Source organism: Mustela nigripes, chromosome 3 (assembly GCF_022355385.1).
Source record: "Mustela nigripes isolate SB6536 chromosome 3, MUSNIG.SB6536, whole genome shotgun sequence".
In the NCBI taxonomy this organism is placed as follows: Eukaryota; Metazoa; Chordata; class Mammalia; order Carnivora; family Mustelidae; genus Mustela; species Mustela nigripes.
In genome coordinates this window covers 31,718,554-31,739,926 of record NC_081559.1, presented here as the reverse complement: position 1 = coordinate 31,739,926, position 21,373 = coordinate 31,718,554, and the positions used below count along the sequence as shown (strand labels likewise).

The 21,373-nt window shown below is 39.1% G+C and overlaps 1 protein-coding gene across 2 annotated transcripts in view; it reads left to right on the top strand.

The window, feature by feature from the left end:
* Window positions 1-2,543: 2,543 nt before the first annotated feature.
* FARSB (phenylalanyl-tRNA synthetase subunit beta) overlaps window positions 2,544-21,373 on the top strand; it is a 70,864-nt gene continuing 52,034 nt past the window's right edge. Inside the window, exons 1-8 of one of the 2 annotated variants that reach the window (XM_059393579.1) lie at window positions 2,546-2,631; window positions 8,711-8,766; window positions 11,773-11,927; window positions 13,784-13,853; window positions 14,384-14,499; window positions 18,787-18,937; window positions 19,717-19,825; window positions 20,685-20,755. In XM_059393579.1, coding sequence (XP_059249562.1) covers window positions 2,574-2,631; window positions 8,711-8,766; window positions 11,773-11,927; window positions 13,784-13,853; window positions 14,384-14,499; window positions 18,787-18,937; window positions 19,717-19,825; window positions 20,685-20,755 — 786 coding nt within the window. In that variant the 5' untranslated portion in view covers window positions 2,546-2,573. Of the gene's footprint in view, window positions 2,632-8,710; window positions 8,767-11,772; window positions 11,928-13,783; window positions 13,854-14,383; window positions 14,500-18,786; window positions 18,938-19,716; window positions 19,826-20,684; window positions 20,756-21,373 lie in introns of both variants that reach the window. The other variant, XM_059393580.1, reaches the window with a different exon arrangement.

Below are 21,373 nucleotides of genomic sequence, written 5' to 3'. Positions count from 1 at the left end.
AGTTTTACCATCTATTTATGTATGCCTAAACAATATACTTTCTAGGTTAACCTGGTTTTTGTTTTTATATACATGACACCACACTGTGTAGATGCTTCTGTGGTTCACTTTTTTTTCTCAATATTTGGTTTTTATGACTTATCCAAGTTTATACATCAGCTGTAGTTCATTCATTTTCACAGCTGCACGGTGTTTTGTTGTATGGATTTATCCTAATTATGCATTCTAGTATTGATGGACATTGGGTTGTGGGTTTTTTTTTTTTTAATAATGAACATTTTAATTTGCTCTTTCAGGGCACATGGGTAAGTTTCTCTGGGGAATATTCTTGGGAGTGTAACAGTAGTCAGGTATGCACGTGTTCTGCTTTTCTTCTAATTAAGGCCCTATTTTCCAAAGTGGTTGTACCAATTTATATTCCAGATTCTTGCCAACATTTGCTTGGGTCAGACTTTCACGTTTTTACCAATCTGGTAGGTATGAAAATGTACTTCATTATGATTTTAACTTGCTTTTCCCTAATTTCTAGTGCGAGAACTTCCTTTATGTGTATTGGCCAGCCCATTTTTCATTTCTAGGAAATGCTGCCATCTCTGGCTCTCCAGCCATCCCTAACATTAGACAAAAGCAACACCTACCTACATTGTGATCTACTATCTCAACATTTTCTGAATGTCTTCCCTGTCAGTCAGCTGAGCACTTGTGATGAGTGATATAGTTTTCTTTTTTCCGTTAGAATCTTTTAAACGTTCAGTACCAGAGCAGGTACAAAGATGAAAAGCAGGGTGGATGCATTGGGAGATATGGGAAGTTAAAACCAGAATGCCCTGCTGGTTTGAGACCAGCAGGAAACTGACTAGGAGGGTAGATGACTGACAGCTGCTTTCCAGGACCTAGGACGTAAGAACTGTATTAATCATTCATGAGGATTTGTGATCCTTAGGATAATTATCTAAGGTGTATATTATCCCTTTTATAGATAAGGAAAGTGAGGTTCAGAGGTGACAGAACACTTTGGAGTGCCCAGAGGAGAGCAGGTCAGCATGCAGAAACTTAAGAAGTCCTTTATTCACTGGGAGGTGAGTACCAATTTGGCAGAAGATTTTATTGGGCATTGGAGATGTTTGCCATTGATGGGGCCTCTGCCAATCTGTTATGTTGGGCACTGCGGAGGGATTCTCTGTGTCATGGAGGGAAGCTAATGTAGTGCTAACCTGCCTGAAGGGTAGTCAGATAGGCCCAAGTTCCACCCACCTACTGCCCCCCACCCAAATGGCTTTGGAGGCCCTCACTCACTGTATAGAGGAAGGTTAAGGGCAGGTCTCCGCCCATGAAACTGCCTCAGCTCTGCCTTGAGAGTTGAGTGACTCAGCTTGCGCCTCAGTCTCACCATCAGTAAAATGGGAATAATGATCACCTACGTAGGGGTATTTCCTTCAACAAATAATCACAAACTTGGTGGGTTAAAACGAGTTTATTCTCTCACAGTTGGGGAGGTCAGAAGTCCAAAATCCGTTTCACTTGGCCAAAATCAAAGTGTATGTAGACACTGCAGGTCTGCTTTAGAGACCAGAGGGAGAATTCCTCATTGCCTCTTCAGTTTCGGGTGGCCCCTGGCATTCCTTGACTTGTGGCTACATCATTAGAGCCTGTGCCTTCTTGGTTATACTTCCTGCCCCTCTTCTGTCTGTCCAATGTCCTTCTGCCTCCCTCTTCAAAGGACGCCTGTGATTGCATTCAGGATCCATCTGATAAGCCAGGATAATCCCTCCAACTCCAGATCCTTAAATTCACCTGCAAAGACTGTTTCCACACGAGGTAAAATTTATAGGGGTCAGAGCTTAGGACCTGATTATCTTGGGCGGGGTGGAGAGGCATTCAGCGCATTACATTCAGGGTTGCCAGAAATAGGAAACTTGCTAATGCCGGCGGAGGACTGAGCCCAGCCTCGGCCAGCAGACAGCACTGAGTATCAATTTCTTCTAAAGTCGCTAAAGAAACCTTCCTTAAATGGGGGCTGCTGCAAGGCTACAACCCAGGCATAAAACTTACAGGGGACAAGGGAAACTATGTAAGCACGAAGAATAAAGCCCAAACTGCGGTCCGGCGTCCACAGCTCATATTTGCACACTTTCCCTGGTAGGACACCGCAAACCCCGCCTGCCCGCTTGCCTTCTCCCCACCCCACGAGAAGACGCGCCCCCAAGGCCCCGCCCCTCTACGTGCTGTCCCTGGTGCTTCACGTACTAGTGGGTCGTATTCCGCCCCACCGTGGGGTTAGACGCGTGAGGGCCTTCGCGGTCTGTCCTTTCTACTGCCTATCGAATCATAGCACATTTTCTACCCAATTTTTGCCTTCTTTCTTAGCCTTAAAGTCATTCATACAACTAGATGGATTTAGAGAGTTTTTTTGTGGCAATGTACTTGCCTCCAGAAGAAAAACGAGGCAGAAACTATTGAAAGAAGGCTGGCAATATTTAAGAGAGCCCGTGCACGTGGTGCCGGGTCCTACGCGCCTCCGCAGCTGAGCGCCGGCCGGCTCACGGCGCAGGCGCAGTGGGGTCTGACTCGCCATGCCGACTGTCAGCGTGAAGCGAGATCTGCTCTTCCAAGCTCTGGGTCGGAACTACAGTAAGTGCCGGCCCCATTACCTGGCTTTGTGCCTGGCCTCAGCGGCCTGGAGCTCCCTCAAGAGGGCTTCGTGGTGGTAACGTTCATGTTGCCCGGCAGGTTTTGGCCTCGGGTGCTCCGGGTGTAGACCGGGATGGCTGCGCTGAAGTAACCTCTCGCAACCAGCCATGCCAGGGCTGTCTTTGCATCATTCGCGCCTGTCCAGTTCGTCGTGTCGTTCATTCAGCCATCTCCCAAGGAGCATCTGCCGCGTGCTTGCTTGGTGCCAGGGGGTCGAGTGGGAATGAAGCCCTGGGTTGCAGCCTGAGGGCAGCTAGTGGAGTGCAACCAGAGCGCTATAGAAACTCCATTTATGAGGGAGTGGAAGGAGAAGTTGGAGCAGGAAGGGGTGGTATTATGTCTGTTTTATTAATGGTTCCTGAGCACCTGTTATGTGCCAGGCACTGTTCTAAGCGCTCTGGGAATATAGCGGTGCACGTGACACATGACCTGAGGTCCATGTTCACATTCTAATAAGGGAGGCAGACGATGATTATCCCGCACATTAATAAAATGATTCTGGATTACATTAAAGGCTATCAGGGAAACGAAAATACTGTGCTAAGAAGAACCTTAGATGCCGTAGTAACATCTGAGCTGAGACCCGAATGACGACGAGGAGTCTCCTGGGTGGGCTGTCTTCATCTCATACACACTTCGTCTCTCCTTCAGTTCCAAAAACATCCCCACTTAGAAAAAAGATGAAATACTAAGTACAATTATCGGAGACCATATGGATGTAGCAGTTGAAATGACATCTGCCTCTCCTAGTTATCAGCTTACATAAAGGCTGTGGCAACTGGTTTGTGAGAGCTATTTTTGGATTTTAGGGCTCAGTATGATAACAGACCCCTAGTCGGTTTAGCAGGTACTCCTTCCTAGAATGAGATGTTACCTGAAAATAGTTAGCTTTTAAAATGTTTCTGAAGATGTAAATTTAGGTACTATGTATTCTTCAAGTATTCCTTTTAGGGTCCTGCCCTATTCCTTAAAAGTAGAGGTCATGCTCTTGAAATCTGAATTCAGCTCTAATTCTCTATACTTTTAAAATTTTAAAATACTTTTTATATGCTTTTTTTTGTGTATATATTTATATTAACCCATTCTCTTTTTTTAAAAAAGTTCTTTTTTACTTTTTCTTTTCTTTCTTTCTTTCTTTCTTTTTTTTTTTTTTTTTTTAAGATTTTAGTTGTGAGAGAATGAGTATAAGCAGGGGGAGCAACAAGCAGAGGGAGAAGCAGGTTCCCTCCTGAGCAAGGAGCCTGATGTGGGACTAGATTCCAGGACACTGGCATCATGACCTGAGCTGAAGGCAGATGCTTAACGACTCTGTCTCCCAGGCATCCCCTTAACCCATTTTTCTAAACCATATTCTCATATGTCTACTGGTGTATGATATGTCTGAATTGCAAAAGATGGTATGGGGCAAATATTTGTTCAAGACCTCTGTGATTAGTTACTACCCAAGTATTCATTTCTGGGAAAGTAAGACATTCTCTAGGTTCCTATTTACTTTCTTAAAATTTTTATTTTTTTAAAGATTTATTTATTTGAGAGAGTGTGTGCACAAACATGGGGAGGGAGGGCAGAGGGAGAGGGAGAGAAATTCCAGCAGACTCCCTGCTGAGTGTGGAGCCCGTTGTAGGACTGTATCCCACCACCCTGAGATCATGACCTGAGCTGAAATCCAGAGTTGTTTAACTGGCTGACACACCCAGGTGCCCCTGTTCTAGGTTTTTAAAATGGTGAGATTTGGGGCGCCTGGGTGGCTCAGTGGGTTAAAGCCTCTGCCTTCAGCTCAGGTCATGATCTCAGGGTTGTGGGATCGAGCCCCACATCTGGCTCTCTGCTCAGTGGGGAGCCTGCTTCCTCCTCTCTCTGCCTGCCTCTATGCCTACTTGTGATCTCTGTCAAATAAATAAAAAATTTAAAAAAATGGTGAGATTTATAACCTATTTACTGTCATCTGATGTTTTAATATATTCTCTAGCTGCCTCCCCTTTTTTTAAGTGAGAGCTTTCAGACAAGCTTGATCCCCCCCCCATAAGTACCCATCAGCTACTAACTCTAAAAACATCAGTCAGAAAGACTGATGTTATTGAGATGTACTTAAGACAGTCAGAAATAACTTATTAGTTTACATTTCATGTTCTTGAAACTTTTGAACTTAATTGGGTTGAGGTCACAGTTGGAAAAGCATGTTGAACAAAGTATCTAGTTTCCAAGTAGTGTGGGTCCATCTCGTTTCTTACCCCCTCTTAATCAGTCTTCCTCTCTATTTTCTGATTTTCTATTTTCTGTACTAACTCTTTTGTATCTCTTTTTGTCCTAAACTCCATTGTTTCTTCCAGTCCATCCCTTCCCGCCTTCCCTTTCAGTCTCTTTGCTTACCAGGGATATTTCTCAAGCTGCTTTAGTTTTGGTCATTTTGCTTCTCTGGGGCAATTTTCTCTCTTTTTACCTTTTTTATCCCCCCAAAGAATCTGGCAATGTCTTTTTTTTTTTAAGATTTTATTTATTTGGGAGCGAGCACAGGAAGTGCCAGGCAGAAAGAGAAGCAGGCTCTCTCCTGAGCAAGGAACTGGATGTGGGACTGACCTCGGGACCCTGGGATCATGATCTGAGCCGAAGGCAGACACTTAACTGACTAAGCCACCCAGGTGTCCCTCTCAGTCTGCCTTTTTATCACCTCCGGTGTTTTCTTGTTAACTGATTATTGCTGTTCAGTTCTGGTCCTGCTCTGCCTTGGCGTGACTTGCTGACAGTACTGTCAGAGCCACCTGTGTATGTCCTACAAACCGCTAAGGTATAGGCACTTAGGTGCATCATTTTGTTAGGATTATTAATTGCAATTTTGTTGGTTCTTGTTTCTAAGCACATGAAATACAGCTAAAAGGAGTAAAACTGTATAATTAGGATTCATTGAAAGATTCAATATATTTTTTAAGATTTTATTTATTTATTTGACAGGCAGAGATCACAGGTAGGCAGAGAGGCAGGCAGAGAGACAGAGTGGGAAGCAGGTTCTCTGCTGAGCAGAGAGCCCAATGTAGGGCTTGATCCCAGGACCCAGGATCATGACCTGAGCCAAAGGCAGAGGCTTTAATCCACTGAGCCACCAGGCATCCTGAAAGATTCAATGTTTTAATAACTACATAGTTACTGACCAGATTGCAGTCTGTTACTGCATAACGAATTACCCCTAAATTTAGCAGCTTAAAACAATCATTTGTTATATAGCTTCTGAGGGTCCAGGATTGGGAAGTGGCTTAGTTGGGTGGTTCTGGCTCTGGATCTCTTACTACCGTGTCATAAAGGTGTCAGGTCTGTAGTCCTCTCAAGGCCCTAAATGGGGTTGAAATCTAATTCCAAGTTCACTCAAGTGGTTATTGGCAGGTCTCTGTTTCTTGCACATTTTTGGTAAGAGACTTCAGTGCCTCCCACCTTGACCTCTCCTAGGACTGCTTGCAATATGGTGGCTTGTTTGTCTCAGAATGAGAGGACCCAAGAGAGCAGGTAATTGAGTGTTCGGAATGATAGAAGCACAGTTTTCAGTAGTATTTCAGGAGTGACATTCACAGTGTGGACGAACTGCACAAGGGTGTGAATAACAGGAGGCAGGTAGTTTGGGAGGCTGACTGCCAGTCTGCCCTCTGGCCCCCAGTGATTCATGTTCCTCTTACATGTAAAATCTACTCACCCCTTTCCAAGGATTCCAGAAGTGTCATCCCATTACAGCAGCATCTCACAATCCAGAATCTCCTCTAAATCAGGTCCAGGTGTGGATGAGGCTCTTTAGGTGTAGTTATGTAAGTATAGCTGTTTGAATATAACAGCTTTTTCAAGGCATTTGAGGGTTTGATTTACACTTTGCTCAAAGACCACCTCCTGATTCTCAAGCCATTCCTGTTTCCCCCCCATATTTTGTGAGGGCAGCACTCCACTTCCAGGAACTGAAGTCTGTATTCTCTGTTGCTGCATGACGAATTACCCCAGTACACAGGAGTGTATAAGCAAGTGATTATTTCAGTTTTGGAGAGCGGAGTGGAGGAGTAGCTCAGCTCGGTGGTTCTGGCTCTGGGTCTCTGACCAGGTTGCAGGCAAGCTGTCAGCTGGACCTGCAGTCGTCTGAAGGCTTGGCTGGCTGAGGAGTAGGCTTCCAGGATCACTCCTGCGGTTGCCTCAGACCTCGGTTTACTCAAGGGTGTGAATACCAAGAGCAGGGATCACTGGGGACATCTGTTGTTCCTGCCCTAGTTGACCTACGCTGGAGACCTGGGAGTGCTAGATTCTTCCTGCTCTCACCCTTTCCACCTCCCATCCGTCGCTGAGCCTTACAGATTCTGCCTTTTTGATGTTCCTCACATTCTTCCTTCCTTGTACCCACTGCTGTTCCCTCAGGCAGGTCTTCACTGTGCCTCCCCCGTACTGTTGCAGAAGCCTCCCTGCTCCAGTCCCTCCACCACTTGTCTCCGTTCTTCAAAGTGCAGATCTAATCATGCTTTTCTCGGTGGTAAATCCTTCAGGGTAACTCCCACTGCCTGAGCACATCCCAGGGCATGTGGGTTCTTTCTGCTTGCTGCATTGTGTCTCTTTCTGACTTTATCCTTATGCTGCATCCCTGTTGACCTTTCCCAAAGTTTCCTTGCTGTTGTCACATTCCCCACAGTCTCTGCCTGGTGAACTGAGCCTTTGTGTGAAGCCTTAGCGGACAAGTGGAGCTGATTACTTTCTTTGTGCCACCTCTGTACCTGGCAGTTAACATAACTGTATTTACACCTCTGATTTCTTTATTAGAGTAGGAACTGTTTTATTTTTGTAGCCTTGGCACTGAGTATGGCTCTTGGCATATAGTAGATAACACTTTTAAGTGTCGCATTGAAGTCCATTGTCAGGGTCAGAATTTTTTTTTTTTTTTTTAAAGATCTTATTTATTTATTTGAGAGAGAGAGAGACAGAGTGAGAGATAGCATTTGAGGGGAGAGGGTCGGAGGGTGAAGCAGGCTCCCCATGGAGCTGGGAGCCTGATGCAGGACTCGATCCCAGGACTTCAGGATGATGACCTGAGCTGAAGACAGTCGCTTAACCAATTGAGCCACCCAGGTGCCCAGGGTCAGAATTTTAAGACCATCTTTTCACTAGAATATACTAGTAATGATGGTTTGTGTTCAAATTTTTTTAAAGATTTATTTAATTTATTTATGTGACAGAGATCACAAATAAGCAGGGAGGCAGGCAGAGAGAGAGGGGTAAGCAGGCTCCCTACTGAGGAGAGAGCCGGATGCAGGGCTTGATCCCAGGACCCTGGGATCATGACCTGAGGTGAAGGCAGGGCCTTTAACCCACCGAGCCACCCAGGCGCCCCCTTTGTGTTCAAGTTTTGATTATGACGGAATTCCCCTAAATGCTGCATGAGGTAGCAAAGTAGAATATAACTTCAAGGACGAGAACGATAATTATCGGAGATCTACTGTGTTTTGGAGTGCTGTGCAAGTCCATTACCTGCATAATGTCATTGAAATCTTTCCCAGAGTTCCATGCTAAAAAATGGCTGTAAAATGCTACTTTATGGATGAGGCCTAGGTATCAGGAAGTTAATATAAGGTGTCAAGCTCTCAGAACTAATATATGGAATAGTCAGGAGTTCAAATTTTGATTGGCTTGCCTCCAAAGCCTATTATCAGGCCTCAGAATTTTAAATGCTAAGACTTACATGACATTATCCCATTGTGCTGGATCTGTGTTTTAGAGCCTACTTTACGTTTGATAGCTACTTAATAGGTTTTTCTGAGTAAATGTGAGTTTCCCACTGCATGTAACCTAATTCTGTAGTTGAAATTAAGGGAATCAGCCCTCAAATAGTTGTTTCTTTTAAGGGTTTTTGTTTTGTGTTGGTCCCTTTTGTTAGTTTTAAAATGGTACTATCTGATGCCTGATACTAGCTTGGTCTTGGACAGTTATTAAGAAAATGCAGTTTACATACTATCATTTAAACTGAGCAGATTAAAATTAGCAATCTTTTTTTTTTTTTTTTTTACAGCTGATGAAGAATTTGATGAATTGTGTTTTGAATTTGGTCTGGAACTTGATGAAATTGTATGTATTGAATATTTTTTAAATGTTTCACATAGAAGCACGTTTTTCAGAGGTTTACTGTATTTTGTTACTGTATGGCTAGACTAAGATGGAACATTTGTGGGCTCTTGTGATTTCTGTGCTCTTGGTGTTAAGGGGTTAAGCTCCAGTTCTAAGGGTATCTGTTGCTTTCTTTAAAATCTCAAGAGGTTCATGTGTTAAGTTATATGCAGTCACCTAAGTTATCAGGCTAATGCTATGGAGATGGATAGACCATCTTGAGTAACCCAGAATGAGTGTGTGCTCCCTGGCAGTGAGGTGTCTTTTTACAAATCAATTATGGAAAGGGGCCTAGGGAGCAATGGAAATGTTGCTTTAGCCGGAGTTCCGGGGGCCTGTGGCTCCTCCTCTTTCACTTCTTCTGTGCTCTACTGCCTTTCCTGTTTCCTCTGTTTCTGTTTCACCAGTGTTCATTCATTCCTAATCATTTTTGTATACATTGACCTTGTAAAGTGATCTTTTAGTTTTTGCATTTGATCTTAATGCATTTGATCTTAAAGGCTGAGATGATTTTCTAGATTTTGAAGAATTGCTTATAAAAATCATTATGAAGCATTTTCCTAGTCTTTTAATTGAATAATTAAAATACTTTTAAAAAGTTTACTTGCAAAATGTTACTAATGATCACATAAGTCATTATATTTATAAATAAAATAATAATTTTGTATTTCTGTTGTAATTAATTTTTTTTCTTAAGTCTTTTGTTTTCTTGATCTATTCAGTGTTCTAACAGGAGGTTTAGGCTGACAAAAATGTGCATTGACTCGCCTTGTTTTTTCTGCTGCTTTTTTACTCGTGTTATAGGAAGTTTTTTTTTTGTTGTTGTTAATGAACATCTTTATGCTTGAAATTGGTTATGATTTCTTCAAGTTGCTGTTAATAGTTAGACTTCAGTTACGTTTGAGGCTGTATGATATCTAAGAGCCTTAGACTGGATATCAGAAAATCTGAGTTCAGGGTCCCGTATTCACTAGCTATGTAACCATGGATAACCACATTGCTTCTCGGCCTCCTTTTCATCTGTGAAATGGGGGCTGTGGATTATGATCCCTGAAGATCCCTTTTAGCTTTGAAAGTTCTGTGACCTTTTATTTCTATAAGGATTTTATCAGCCCTTACAGACCCAGTCTTAAGATAGTCTTATGATGAATTGAGATACTGAGGTGAAAGATTTAAGCTGGTGTATTTTTTTTTGCAAAAAGGAGTAGGCCTTTTTTCTTTTTTAATTCAGGTGTCTTAATTTCTCTGCTTACCACATTTTCTCCCCTTTGGCATATGGGTCTCTCCTAAAATGCCTCATCCCGCATGATGAGGGAGTGAGAGTATGACATGAAAGGAGGCAGGAAAAGAAGGAAGAATTAGAATTTAAATAAAGTTAGTCAAAGGGGTCCGTAGAATTGCTGCCTTTTTAAGTTGAAGAATAAGAGACCTATCTTCTCTCAGGCGTGTATCATAGTGATTCTTGCCAAATGGTTATTTTTATTTTTTTTTATTTTTTAAAGATTTTATTTATTTATTTGACAGAGAGAGATCACAGGTAGGTAGAGAGACTGGCAGAGAGAGAGCGAGAGAGCGGGAAGCAGGCTCCCTGCTGAGCAGAGAGCCCGATGTGGGACTCGATCCCAGGACCCTGAGATCATGACCTGAGCCGAAGGCAGCGGCTTAACCCACTGAGCCACCCAGGCGCCCCCAAATGGTTATTTTTAAGAAAATCTGTTATTCTCTGCTAGAATATGATGACTGAGGTATTCTAAGCTTTTGACTACTGCATTAAAATTATACTATTGTTTCTTCTATCTTTTTGGTTGTCTTTATTCTTACTGTTCTATACCTTTACTGTTAGGTTGTTTCCCATTGTGCCTGTAATCTCTGCTAATTTACACCACAGTTTTGATCTCTTTAGATGTTTGTTTTTTGTTTTGTTTTTAATATTATTCTCATGTTGCTTCGAGGCTTGGGAGCCTACTGAATTTAGCTTTTAGAGTCATTGTAAGAAGTCCCATTTATTTGGTGAATTATCTTTATTTACTTTGCCTCTTTGACACTTTTTGTTGTTGCTGCTCTGCGTACTTGTTGGTGGTATTTTCTTTTAAATCTGGTTTGGATAAACTTTTTTATAGGGGGCCAGATTGTAAATCTTGTAGATGGTGTAGTCTCTATCACAACTCAGCTGTTATGGTTTGTAAGTCACAATAGATAACATGTAAACAAATGGGCCTGGTGATGTTCCATTAAAACTTAGAAAAAGAGGTGGCCAGTGGACCATAGTTTGCTGAACTTTGCTGTAGAGGAGTTATGCTGTTATGAAATATCTGAGGATACTAGATGTCTGAAGTCAGCAAAAATTTGCGTATTTTCTGTTGCTGTGATAATAATAATATTTTTGTTGCAAGTATAATAAACACGTTTTATTGCAGGAAAAACATGTATAATGTCACTTTTTTTTTTTTTTTTTTTTTTTTTTTTTAAATTAAAGATCTACTTTGGGAGAGAGAGAGAGCCAGGATGTGTGTGCACTCAAGTTGGGGGAGGGACAGACAGAGGGAGAGAGCCTTCAAGCAGACTCCCTGCTAAACAGGGAGCTTGCTCCAGGGCTTGATCTTACGACCTGACCAGTGAGATCCTTACCTTTGCTGAAACCCAGAGCCAGATGCTCAACTGACTGAGCCACCCAGGTGCCCCTTTGTAGCACTAACAATGACTTTTTCCAAAGAATTTGGATTTGTTGGGACACCTGGGTGGTTCAGTGGGTTAAGTCTTCGGCTCAGGTCATGATCTCAGGGCCCTGGGATCAAGCTCTGCATCAGGCTCTCTGCTCAACAGGGAGCCTGCTACCTCTCTCTCTTTCTCTCTCCCTGCCTTTCTGCCTACTTGTGATCTCTGTCTGTCAAATAACTAAATAAAATCTTAAAAAAAAAAATAAAGAATTTAGATTTGTTTCAGCTTATTTTTTTGGGCTTGTTTTAGACTTCCGAGAAGGAAATCATAAGTAAGGAACAAGGTAATGAAAAGGCAGAGGGGGCCTCTGATGTTGTTCTTTACAAAATTGACGTACCTGCCAATAGATATGATCTCCTGTGTTTGGAAGGATTGGTTCGAGGACTTCAAGTCTTCAAAGAAAGGTAAGAGAATATGTTTATTAAAAATGAAAAAAAGACTATGTTTGTTAAATATTTGCTTAGTTAGATTCTTCTGCCTGTTATTATCAGCAATGCTGTTTTAAGTCTTTAGAAAAGAACTTGTTGGGCAGGTACACAACTTTAGGTTTGAATAGAGGGACGGTTGGACCAGAAGGTAATGTGGATTGTAGCCGTTTAAAAATTTGCATATTGAGTCCTAGCCTTCCATCTGGGGAGCTATTTAAAACTGGAGTAGTTAATGATTTTATGGCTTCTTACAAAGTTTTTAGTGGGTTCATGTGAATTTCCTCAGTAAGCCAATAGCAATAGATGAGTAGTTGGATTTGCTAAGTTTTGGGAAGAAAGTAGAGGTGGCAAAACTTAGTATGCGTTTGCTCAAGAGCTTTAAAGAAGCTCAGGAGTGGAGCTTCCTGACTGGAAAGCTGAAAGTCTTATGATGGCTCTCAGATCTTGCTCAGGTTAACTGACCTCTATTTCAATCTTCTAATTTTTTGGTTTTTGTTTTTGAGAGGGAGCATTTGCCTGCTCTTGCCGGGGGAGTGGGGCTAGAGAGAGGGAGAGAATCTGGAGACTCCATGACCCAGCGTGGAGTCCAGCATGGGGCTCAGTCTCACAACTCTAAGATCATAATCTGAGCCAAAACCAAGAGTCAGACACTTAACCAACTTAGGTACCCAGGCACCCCTCAGTCTCCTAATTTATAATGAGTATTTTTAAGTCCCTTTCCAACTATTCATGTAATGAGTATAGAAAGTAATGAGTATATGAAGTGGAAGATGTGAAACTCCTATCAAAAATAATTAGTTTTGCTTTCAGTGACACATCGTCTGGTCAGCTGCAGAAGGAGAGCCACTGGCCGATGGGCTAGACTCTGAACCTGTGAGGTTTCAGGTGACTGATGGGTATTGGTGAAAGGGTGATAGTTAGGCATTTGGCTTAGGTGGTTAAAATTTGGAAGGTGGTTCGGTTGGTTCTGTGTGACAATCAGACCCTCACATTTTAGGGCCAGGGATGATCCCTTAGAGGCATTCTCCAGACCTGCTTCATTAGAGTTTTCTACTCCTAGTGTCGTTTTGGTGATCAGACAGGATTAGGAAAGTAATTTAGCCATTTTGCTACTTGAAGTGTGGTCCGTGGATCAGCAATTTAGCCATTTTGCTACTTGAAGTGTGGTCCGTGGATCAGCGTCCTCTTTATCATGCAAGAGCTTGTTAGAAATGGGGAATCTCAGCCTCTACTCAAGACCTATTTAATGAGTCTGTGGTTTAACAAATTCCCCACTTGACTGTGAGCACTTAAGGTTTTTGAGAAGCACTGAATGAAAACAGTAATTCCCAGTCTCTCCTGGTAAGAATTACCTGGACTATGCCTCAAAAGGTACTGTTTCCTTGGCTTTTCCTTTGAATATCCTGATTCAGTAGGTCCAGAAGGGACCAGGGAATCTGTATTTTTAATAAACCTTATTTTTCCTTAGAAGTTCAGAATCTCATGGTTGGAATAAAACTTTAAAGGTTATCGAATCTAAAAAAAAAAAAGTTAACAATTCTAGTCCCTCAGCTGATACAAATGCCCCCTATATGATTTCTTAGTGGTTTTCTAGCCTCTCCTGATCCTCAAGTGACCAGACATTTCTTACCATGAGGCATCCTATACCATTTTTGGACCACCTTAAATGTTAGAAAGTTTGCATTTTAATATTCAGCCTAAATCTGATTTGCTGTAACTTCGGCCTATTGTCTTAGCTCTATTCATTTTCTGTACTTTTATGCAGAATGCAGTTTACCAAATGTTTTGGTTAAAAATCAAGTTTAATTTTTAATTAATTTTAATCCTTTTAGGATAAAACCTCCAGTGTATAAACGGGTAATGCCTAATGGAGAAATTCAGAAATTGATCATCACAGAAGAGGTAATAAGGATAAATTCTTATTTTCCTTTTTAGAAAGTTTCTTTTGAGTATATATTTATGAAGTGGGGAGGGAAAAGGTACGAAGCTGATCCTTCTGCCAAATACAATTTTCTTTGACATTTACGAAAAATGGACATATATTTATCTTCTAGCTCTTAAAAACTATCAGTTTGTTCCCTTTCATTTATTGGTGAAAGCAAAGCATTCGTTTTTCTGAATAATTTTGGAAAATAACACCCAAGTGTTTGTTTAAAACACTTTGAGATAGAATTAAGTTCTGGTATATTAATAAAGTTTAAAGAAATTTTGAGGGGACATTGTTTTGGTGAAAATATCAACTATGAGCAGGTTAACCTTAACAGGTTAATTTTTTCTGTTTAGTAAATATTCAGAAATTTTTACTGAAATGTACATTCCACGAGAAAGTTAACTTTGTCTCTTGTCACCACTATATCTTTGAATGAAATATATATGCTTGTTTGTGAATTTGTGATAGTATGGACAATCTCTAATCATACATTGAACTTCAGACAGCTAAAATACGTCCTTATGCTGTGGCAGCAGTTCTCCAAAATATAAAGTTCACTAAAGATCGATATGACAGCTTCATTGAACTCCAGGAGAAATTACATCAGAACATTTGCAGGTGTGTAGTTGTATTTTCGTTCCTCCTTGCCTTCCTCTGTCCTTTCCCCTCTCTCTCTCTTTTTTTTTTACCTTTCTATTTCCCTCTCTTTCCTTTCTCTACAGATTTTTCAGAGCACTTCTAAGTTAATATGTGAGAATAACAGTTTAAATTTGCGTAACTAATTTAAGTAAGTTTACATTTTACCAGATAGTTATCTGTTACTGTTACTAAACAGTTCATGCATGGAAAAATAAGAGCTCTATTTGGAATACCACATAGACAAGAAGTCTCTTGTCCTAGAGATTTTCTTGATTTTTATGTTTGCGTTTTTGTTGTTTGGTTCAAATTATTAGTAGTGAATTATACTACTAAATGTTAAATGATGGTAGTTGAAGTATGACCTGTTATTTTTAAAAATGGAAAAATTTTTCGTTTGATGTCACTTTTTGAGTATAATTATAAATTTACAGATGAAACTTAAGACTTTCAAATAACTGTATTTTCTTACTCCTATTTGACTTACTATCCATCATTTCTCATTGGCTCCTTTTAATGCAGTGATCTTCAAACATAATTCCTGAACTCCTAAAGGTCAAGGAAGGTAACAATGGGAGTCTTTGAACTAACTTCATTATTTAAGAAATCCTGATGGAAATTATAGATGTACTGATAAACATTAAGCTTTAACTAACATGTCAAGTTTTTTTGTGTGTGTGTGTATTGGTCCTGAAGTACATCAGCCTATCTCAGGCTGATCGAAAGTTATGATTAATGGTTATAGATATCTTGAATAAAAATAGAAAATTTTTATTAATTGTAATTGCAGTTTGGTAAACGAGATTGAAAAGTCCTCTATGTAAGTAATGGGCTAGGGACAGGGATGGAGGGGACCTTGGATTTTTTTCTTCTGGGGTGCAATGTTTTAAAAATAAAACACCAGTAGGTCTCTATTTCCAGAAATATCTTTGCTTATGTGGTAAAAGAAGCTTTTTCAGATTCTAAATAATATTTATTCCTGTTCTTTTATATAGTCTATTTGTTAGCTTATGAATTACTAAGCAAAACAATAAGAATTTAAATATAATCTCAGATGAAGAACAAAATAGGTTTCTGACAAGCTAGTAAGTGGTTGAGGCCGATTATCTATTTTGAACATAGTTTATTTGAAGAATCTATTTTTATCTGAATTGGAAGGTGTTTCCTCATCTTACTCAGCTTTAAGCTCTGTTATTTGGTATTTCTGGAAGTCATGAGCTTTTTGAAAGGGGAGAAATAAATCCCTGGTTTGCCAGAGTCCTTATCTGTCAGTAAATCCTAAATAACCTCTTGCATGTGCTTTGGAAACTTGTGTTTTTCAAGGAATATATGCCTTTTGTTTTCGTTAGCAAATGTATTGGCATAAAGTTGTTCACAATGTTCTCTTATTATCCTTTTAATAATGAGTATCTGTAGTGATACCACCTTTTTCACTTGTCTTTTTTTTCCTTTGATCAGGGGAGGGTGGCTAGAGGTTTATCAATAAACTGATCTTTTCAAAGAACCAGGTTTTGGCTTTATTGGCTCTTTTCCCCTCTCCATTGATTTAAGCACTGTTCTGTGTAGGGCTAATTGCTAATACTGAGGCAAGACCCTTCTGCCTACTTGATCCATTCCCACAAGAAGTAGTGAGGTTTTCCATCTATAAGAACACTATTCCTCCGATGAATCTATTTCTTCACATGCATGCACTGATCAGGACTCAGCCAAACACTTGGAGTGGGGTAGGGGAACCTCTGCAGATCTCCAGAATTCTCATAGCTCTGTCCACTTCAGTATCATTTCCAGTGAACCCCCGCTGTCTTGGGTCTCCTTAGACTCTCAGTTAGGTTTCTCAACTCAGGGAGTCTGCTGATCTTCACTCTTGTCCCTCTTTCCTAACATGCAATGTGGAAACCCCTCCAAGCAGTAAGCTGAGGCACTTGTGGGGCTCACTTCATTTATTTCCTTCCTGTCAGAGATTGCTACCCTTTATTGCCTGATGTCCAGCACCACCCATGAAACTGTTTGCTGTATTTTGCCCCTTTGTGGTGGTTTTGGGCAAGAGCGTAAATCTAGTCTCTTACTCCATCTCGGCTAGAAGTAGCCAATGAATTTTTTACTTCAGTTATTTTAGTTTGCATCTTAGAATCCATTTGGTTTCTTTTTGCAAGTTTCTTTTTGTGCTGTTACTTCCTCATCTGTTCATTATGTGCGTATTTTCCCCATAATTTTTGGATATTTTTTGTGGTAAGAACTTTAAAATTTGTGTGGTGATTTAAAAATCTGGGTCATTTTAGCATTGGATTGTATGGACTGGTTTTGTCTGGAAAAGAAATCCTATTTCCCTGTTCTCATGTCCGCTGCTTTAAAAAAAAAAAAAAAAGCTATTTAAGCAATCTCTACATCCATTGTGGGGCTTGACTTTAGGACTCTAAGACCAAAAGTTCTATACTCTCCTGACTGAGCCAGCGAGGGGCCCCTCATGTCCATCGCATTTTTGATTGCACATAGAATGTTACGTAATGGATAAGATTCTTGATTTTCTAAGGACTGGTTTTTGTCTTACAGGCAGAGACTATTGGATACTTAGCTAGACTTGAAACTTGAAACAATTGGCTAGGCAAGGTCTCTGAAGTTGGCAACAGCAGAGTGTGTTCAGTTCTTTCAGCTTTGTCCTGCTTTTTCACAGCAAGCCTTTAAAATTTTTGCCAATACAATAGCTACAATTTTGATTTCTGACTTGTTTTTAGTTTGCGTATTTTCATATGTCTGGGATATCAGTCTTTTTCTGTATGTAAATTACAAGTCTCTTCTCAGTCTGTCTTGACTTTTGGGGTCTTTGGCTATGTAAAGTTTCCAGTTAGATAGTCCCATTTATCACTCTTCCTATGACTTTTTTATTTTGTGTCAAGGGGTATCCTCCAGTTTTACACATTGTTGTTCTGTATTTTCTTTAAATAGTTTTTGTGGTTTCTTCTGGGTGTATATGTACATTTGTGTCTTGTTGAGTCATCTAGAATTTGTTTTTGTAATTGGTTTGAAATTGGAATTTAGTGATCTTTTGTGGGAGTACTCTTTTAGGATTAATAACTATCTTTATTAATATTAACTCTTAGGATTAATAACTATCTTTAGTTATTTAGTTAGTTTATTATAACTAAAATAACTATTTTGGTTATTTAGTTATTTAGTTATTCAGTTATTTAGGGACCATAACTATCTTTTAAAAAACAAAACATGGACCTTCTTACTTGTGGTTTCATCAGTTGTTAATTTAGCTACACTTAACTGTATATTTCAACCTCTGGTATTTCTGGAGTTACCTTCTGTAAGTGTGTAAATCATTGAGTAACACTTCTTTCATGCTCGTTAACAGTTTTTTTGAGTTAATCATATTTATTAAAGTTCTTGTTACCAGTCTTGAAGGATAACTAAAAATTATTTCTTACAAATTTTGAAAACTATTTCATAATTCATGTAATATGGACTTCAATAAAATCCTTGATTACTGATGTATTTTATCTGTATATAAAGATATGCATTTAAAGCATAAATACTCAAATATATTTGTACATACATCTAAAACTAATTCTAAGAAATCTTAAGAATGCCATAAATTCTGGCCAAGTTTCTTTTTGAATTCTCTTTTAGAAAGCTTAGGGCAAAATTTATGATCCTGTATGCTAAGACTGTAGGCCTTTAGATTCTTGGTATTAACACTGTTCCTGGCTCTGTTTTATATCCCTACTCTTTCTTTCTCTCCTAATCTTAACTTGCTATAAGCTCCCAAAATTACCTTAAATTCTTTTGCACATAAACTATAGAACAAATGAAATTAATAGCTTTTGAACTTCCCTTACACATTAAATTTTAACTGTAATTCAGTTATTTTTTTCTATGATTGAAGTAATACAGCTTTGTGACAGAAAATTTAGGAAAATACACAAAAACCAAAAAAACAGAGCAATTTGGTAGTTTATTCTAATAAAACATTTGTTTACTTGAGGACCCTGAGAGGAAATGGGTTAAAAAAAGGGAATGTTCACTTGGAAAATGTCCTAGTTAACACAGTACTTGGGAAGGCATAGTGGCAAGGAACTTACTGTAGCTACTGAAAAAATGTGTTTTGGACAGCTTTTAGAATTTCTCATTACTTTAAATTCTGTGAGAATGTGTTCCTTATACTCTTCTAAAGTTGCTTTATAGTAGCAGGCTATTTTAGGGAAGTGTCAAAAAAAATCTTTTTTTTTTTTTGGTCTCCTTTTTTCTCTCTCCCTCAACATTTAGGAAAAGAGCCTTGGTTGCTATTGGTACCCATGATTTGGACACTTTGTCAGGCCCTTTTACATACACTGCAAAGCGACCTTCAGATATCAAATTCAAGCCTCTGAATAAGACCAAGGAGTATACAGCCTGTGAACTGATGAACATATACAAGGTAGATTTTTTTTTTCATATTATGCAAATAGCTCTCCATAAATCAAGAAAATTTCTTCAAAGTCAGGTCTTAGAATTCGGGAGATGTAAATGAGTACTTTTTAAAAACCATGTCTGTGCTCCAGTCAAGAGCTACTGATCCATTTGATGTAGAGTGGGGCCTGGACAAAGTTTCATTACTTCTTAAACCCCTTGGATGATTTTAATGTACAGCTGGAATTGAGAACCACTTAAGTAGAATATGTCACATTATAATATTCATATGTGGGTATAATTATAACACATGCACAGTATAAAGAATAAGATTTAAGAAGTTTTTTTGGTGGGAACTGGTATTAGAAGTGTCTGTCTTCTACTATTTAACATTTTAGATTACAGCAGTTAAAATGATTGCATAGTCACTTAATGGTGCTTAAATAATAAAAGTAGTGTGTATCATTCTGCAAAAAAAAGTTTTTATCCTTGGCCTGATTTGCCAGTGATTTGTAAACTGTTTCTGTAAACAGTTTTGTGATGGTTTGAGTTTTCCTTGAGACGAGTCAGACTTACCAGTGCAAATTTATTTTTATTCTTGGAAAACGACTTAGCTGTGTTCTCATCTCTCCCCAGTAGGAGATGAGGTATATAAGGATATTAAGATATTTAGGAAATCTTACAGATCTAGGACTTTCTGTAATATGGGGCTGTTTTATTGTTTTTCTAGCTTTTCCCCTTTTTTTGTACTAGATAGGTATATAAAGTAATTAGCTTTAGAAATAGAAAATCAATTTTTTTTTTCAGACTGACAACCACCTTAAACATTATTTACATATCATTGAAAATAAACCCCTGTACCCAGTTATCTATGATAGCAATGGTGTCATCCTTTCAATGCCTCCGATTATCAATGGTGAGTTATTTCTTAAACATCAGATTTTTTTTTTTCTCTTGTCATTCAACATTTCTCTAAGAATTGAATTCTAGACTTGGCTAATGGAGTCAAATAAATCTTAATCTGGAATTTCTGGTTTTTGTAGATTTTATTGTAGTAGTTCTTTTTATTAACAGTTTACTTGTGATTTTTATATAACTTTTAAATGTATAAATATTTATAAGTACATAGATATTTACTGGTGCCACTCTCTGGAGTCTGTTATATTCCTCCAAAGAGCATTGATATTTTTTGGTTTTAGCCCATGACTCAACTTGGTTAAACTCAAATTCTGCCTTGCCTGCTATTTTATAGTTAAAACTTTTAAACTGAATTTTACCTTCTTACCTCCTTTCTGAAGGCTCTTTTGAGGAGGCAACTTACATGTATTTACAAAATTTAATAGTGTCATAGCCATAGATGTTGACCATCTGGAGGTGAGAAGGGAGGTTGAACTCGAATTGTTAACAGGGGTTCAAAACCTGAGCTTCGGAGTAGCCAGACCAGACCTAGAGTGTAGCCTTGCTGCGTAATAGACTGAATCAGGATTAGTGAGCTGAAGCTCTGAATCTTAGATCTGCCTCTAGCTCTATCATAGGGTGTGGTGAAGAGGAGATGAGACTGTCTCTTGTTAGGCTGGGTGGAGCAACTCTGACACACTGAATGCAGTATTCTCCCACTTGTAGTGGGGGCTTAAAATACATGTTGTGTTATCACCTTATCTCTGAGATGTCCATTTATATGGTACTCTAAGTGAAAATGTAGTTTCTGTTTTGGAGAACTTTTTTAGTGTACCTATGTTTCTGAAACTGATTGTGTTATTTTGTGTTTACTGCAGGAAATCATTCTAAAATAACCGTAAATACTAAAAATGTATTTATTGAATGCACAGGAACTGATTTCACTAAGGTAAATAAAACTAATTCCACTTTTGTACTGTCAGACAGGACATTTTAGTTGTGGGCCAAGACTAGATGGCTGAATTTTAAAGTGTTTTGTAGGTGGGAACATATTTCAGAAATTTAGAAAATTAGATACAGATATTCTATACTTTGGTTATGGTGTGTTTGTTTAATCAACAAATCTTTAATGGGCACTTCTGTCTTTCCAGTGCTGTGCATTTAATGAGTTTCATGTTTCTTGACTTGAAGGAGCTCATTCTAGTGGGAGAATTCGCCATATACCTAACTGTAAAACTGAGAATGGATTAAGTGTTTTATCCATTGTTTATCTTAGTTGGCTTAATTTAAATGCTGAGAAATTTGGTATCTTTGTGTTCTTGGTAATAAAAGTTTAAAAATGAAGCAGTTTATAAATAAGTGTTGTTTGGCAAATTGATAAAGGGTTTGTGTAACGGTGATACCTAGAATATGTAGAATACTGGTTCCCTCACATTTAGTAACTATCTCTATTGGATTGTATTGCTATGAGCTTTTTTTTTTTTTTAATGGCATAAGATTTCTTTATACATTTTAAGGCATAGGGTAATGTGGCAATTAAGCAAATTAGTCAGGTAAGCTTGAATGG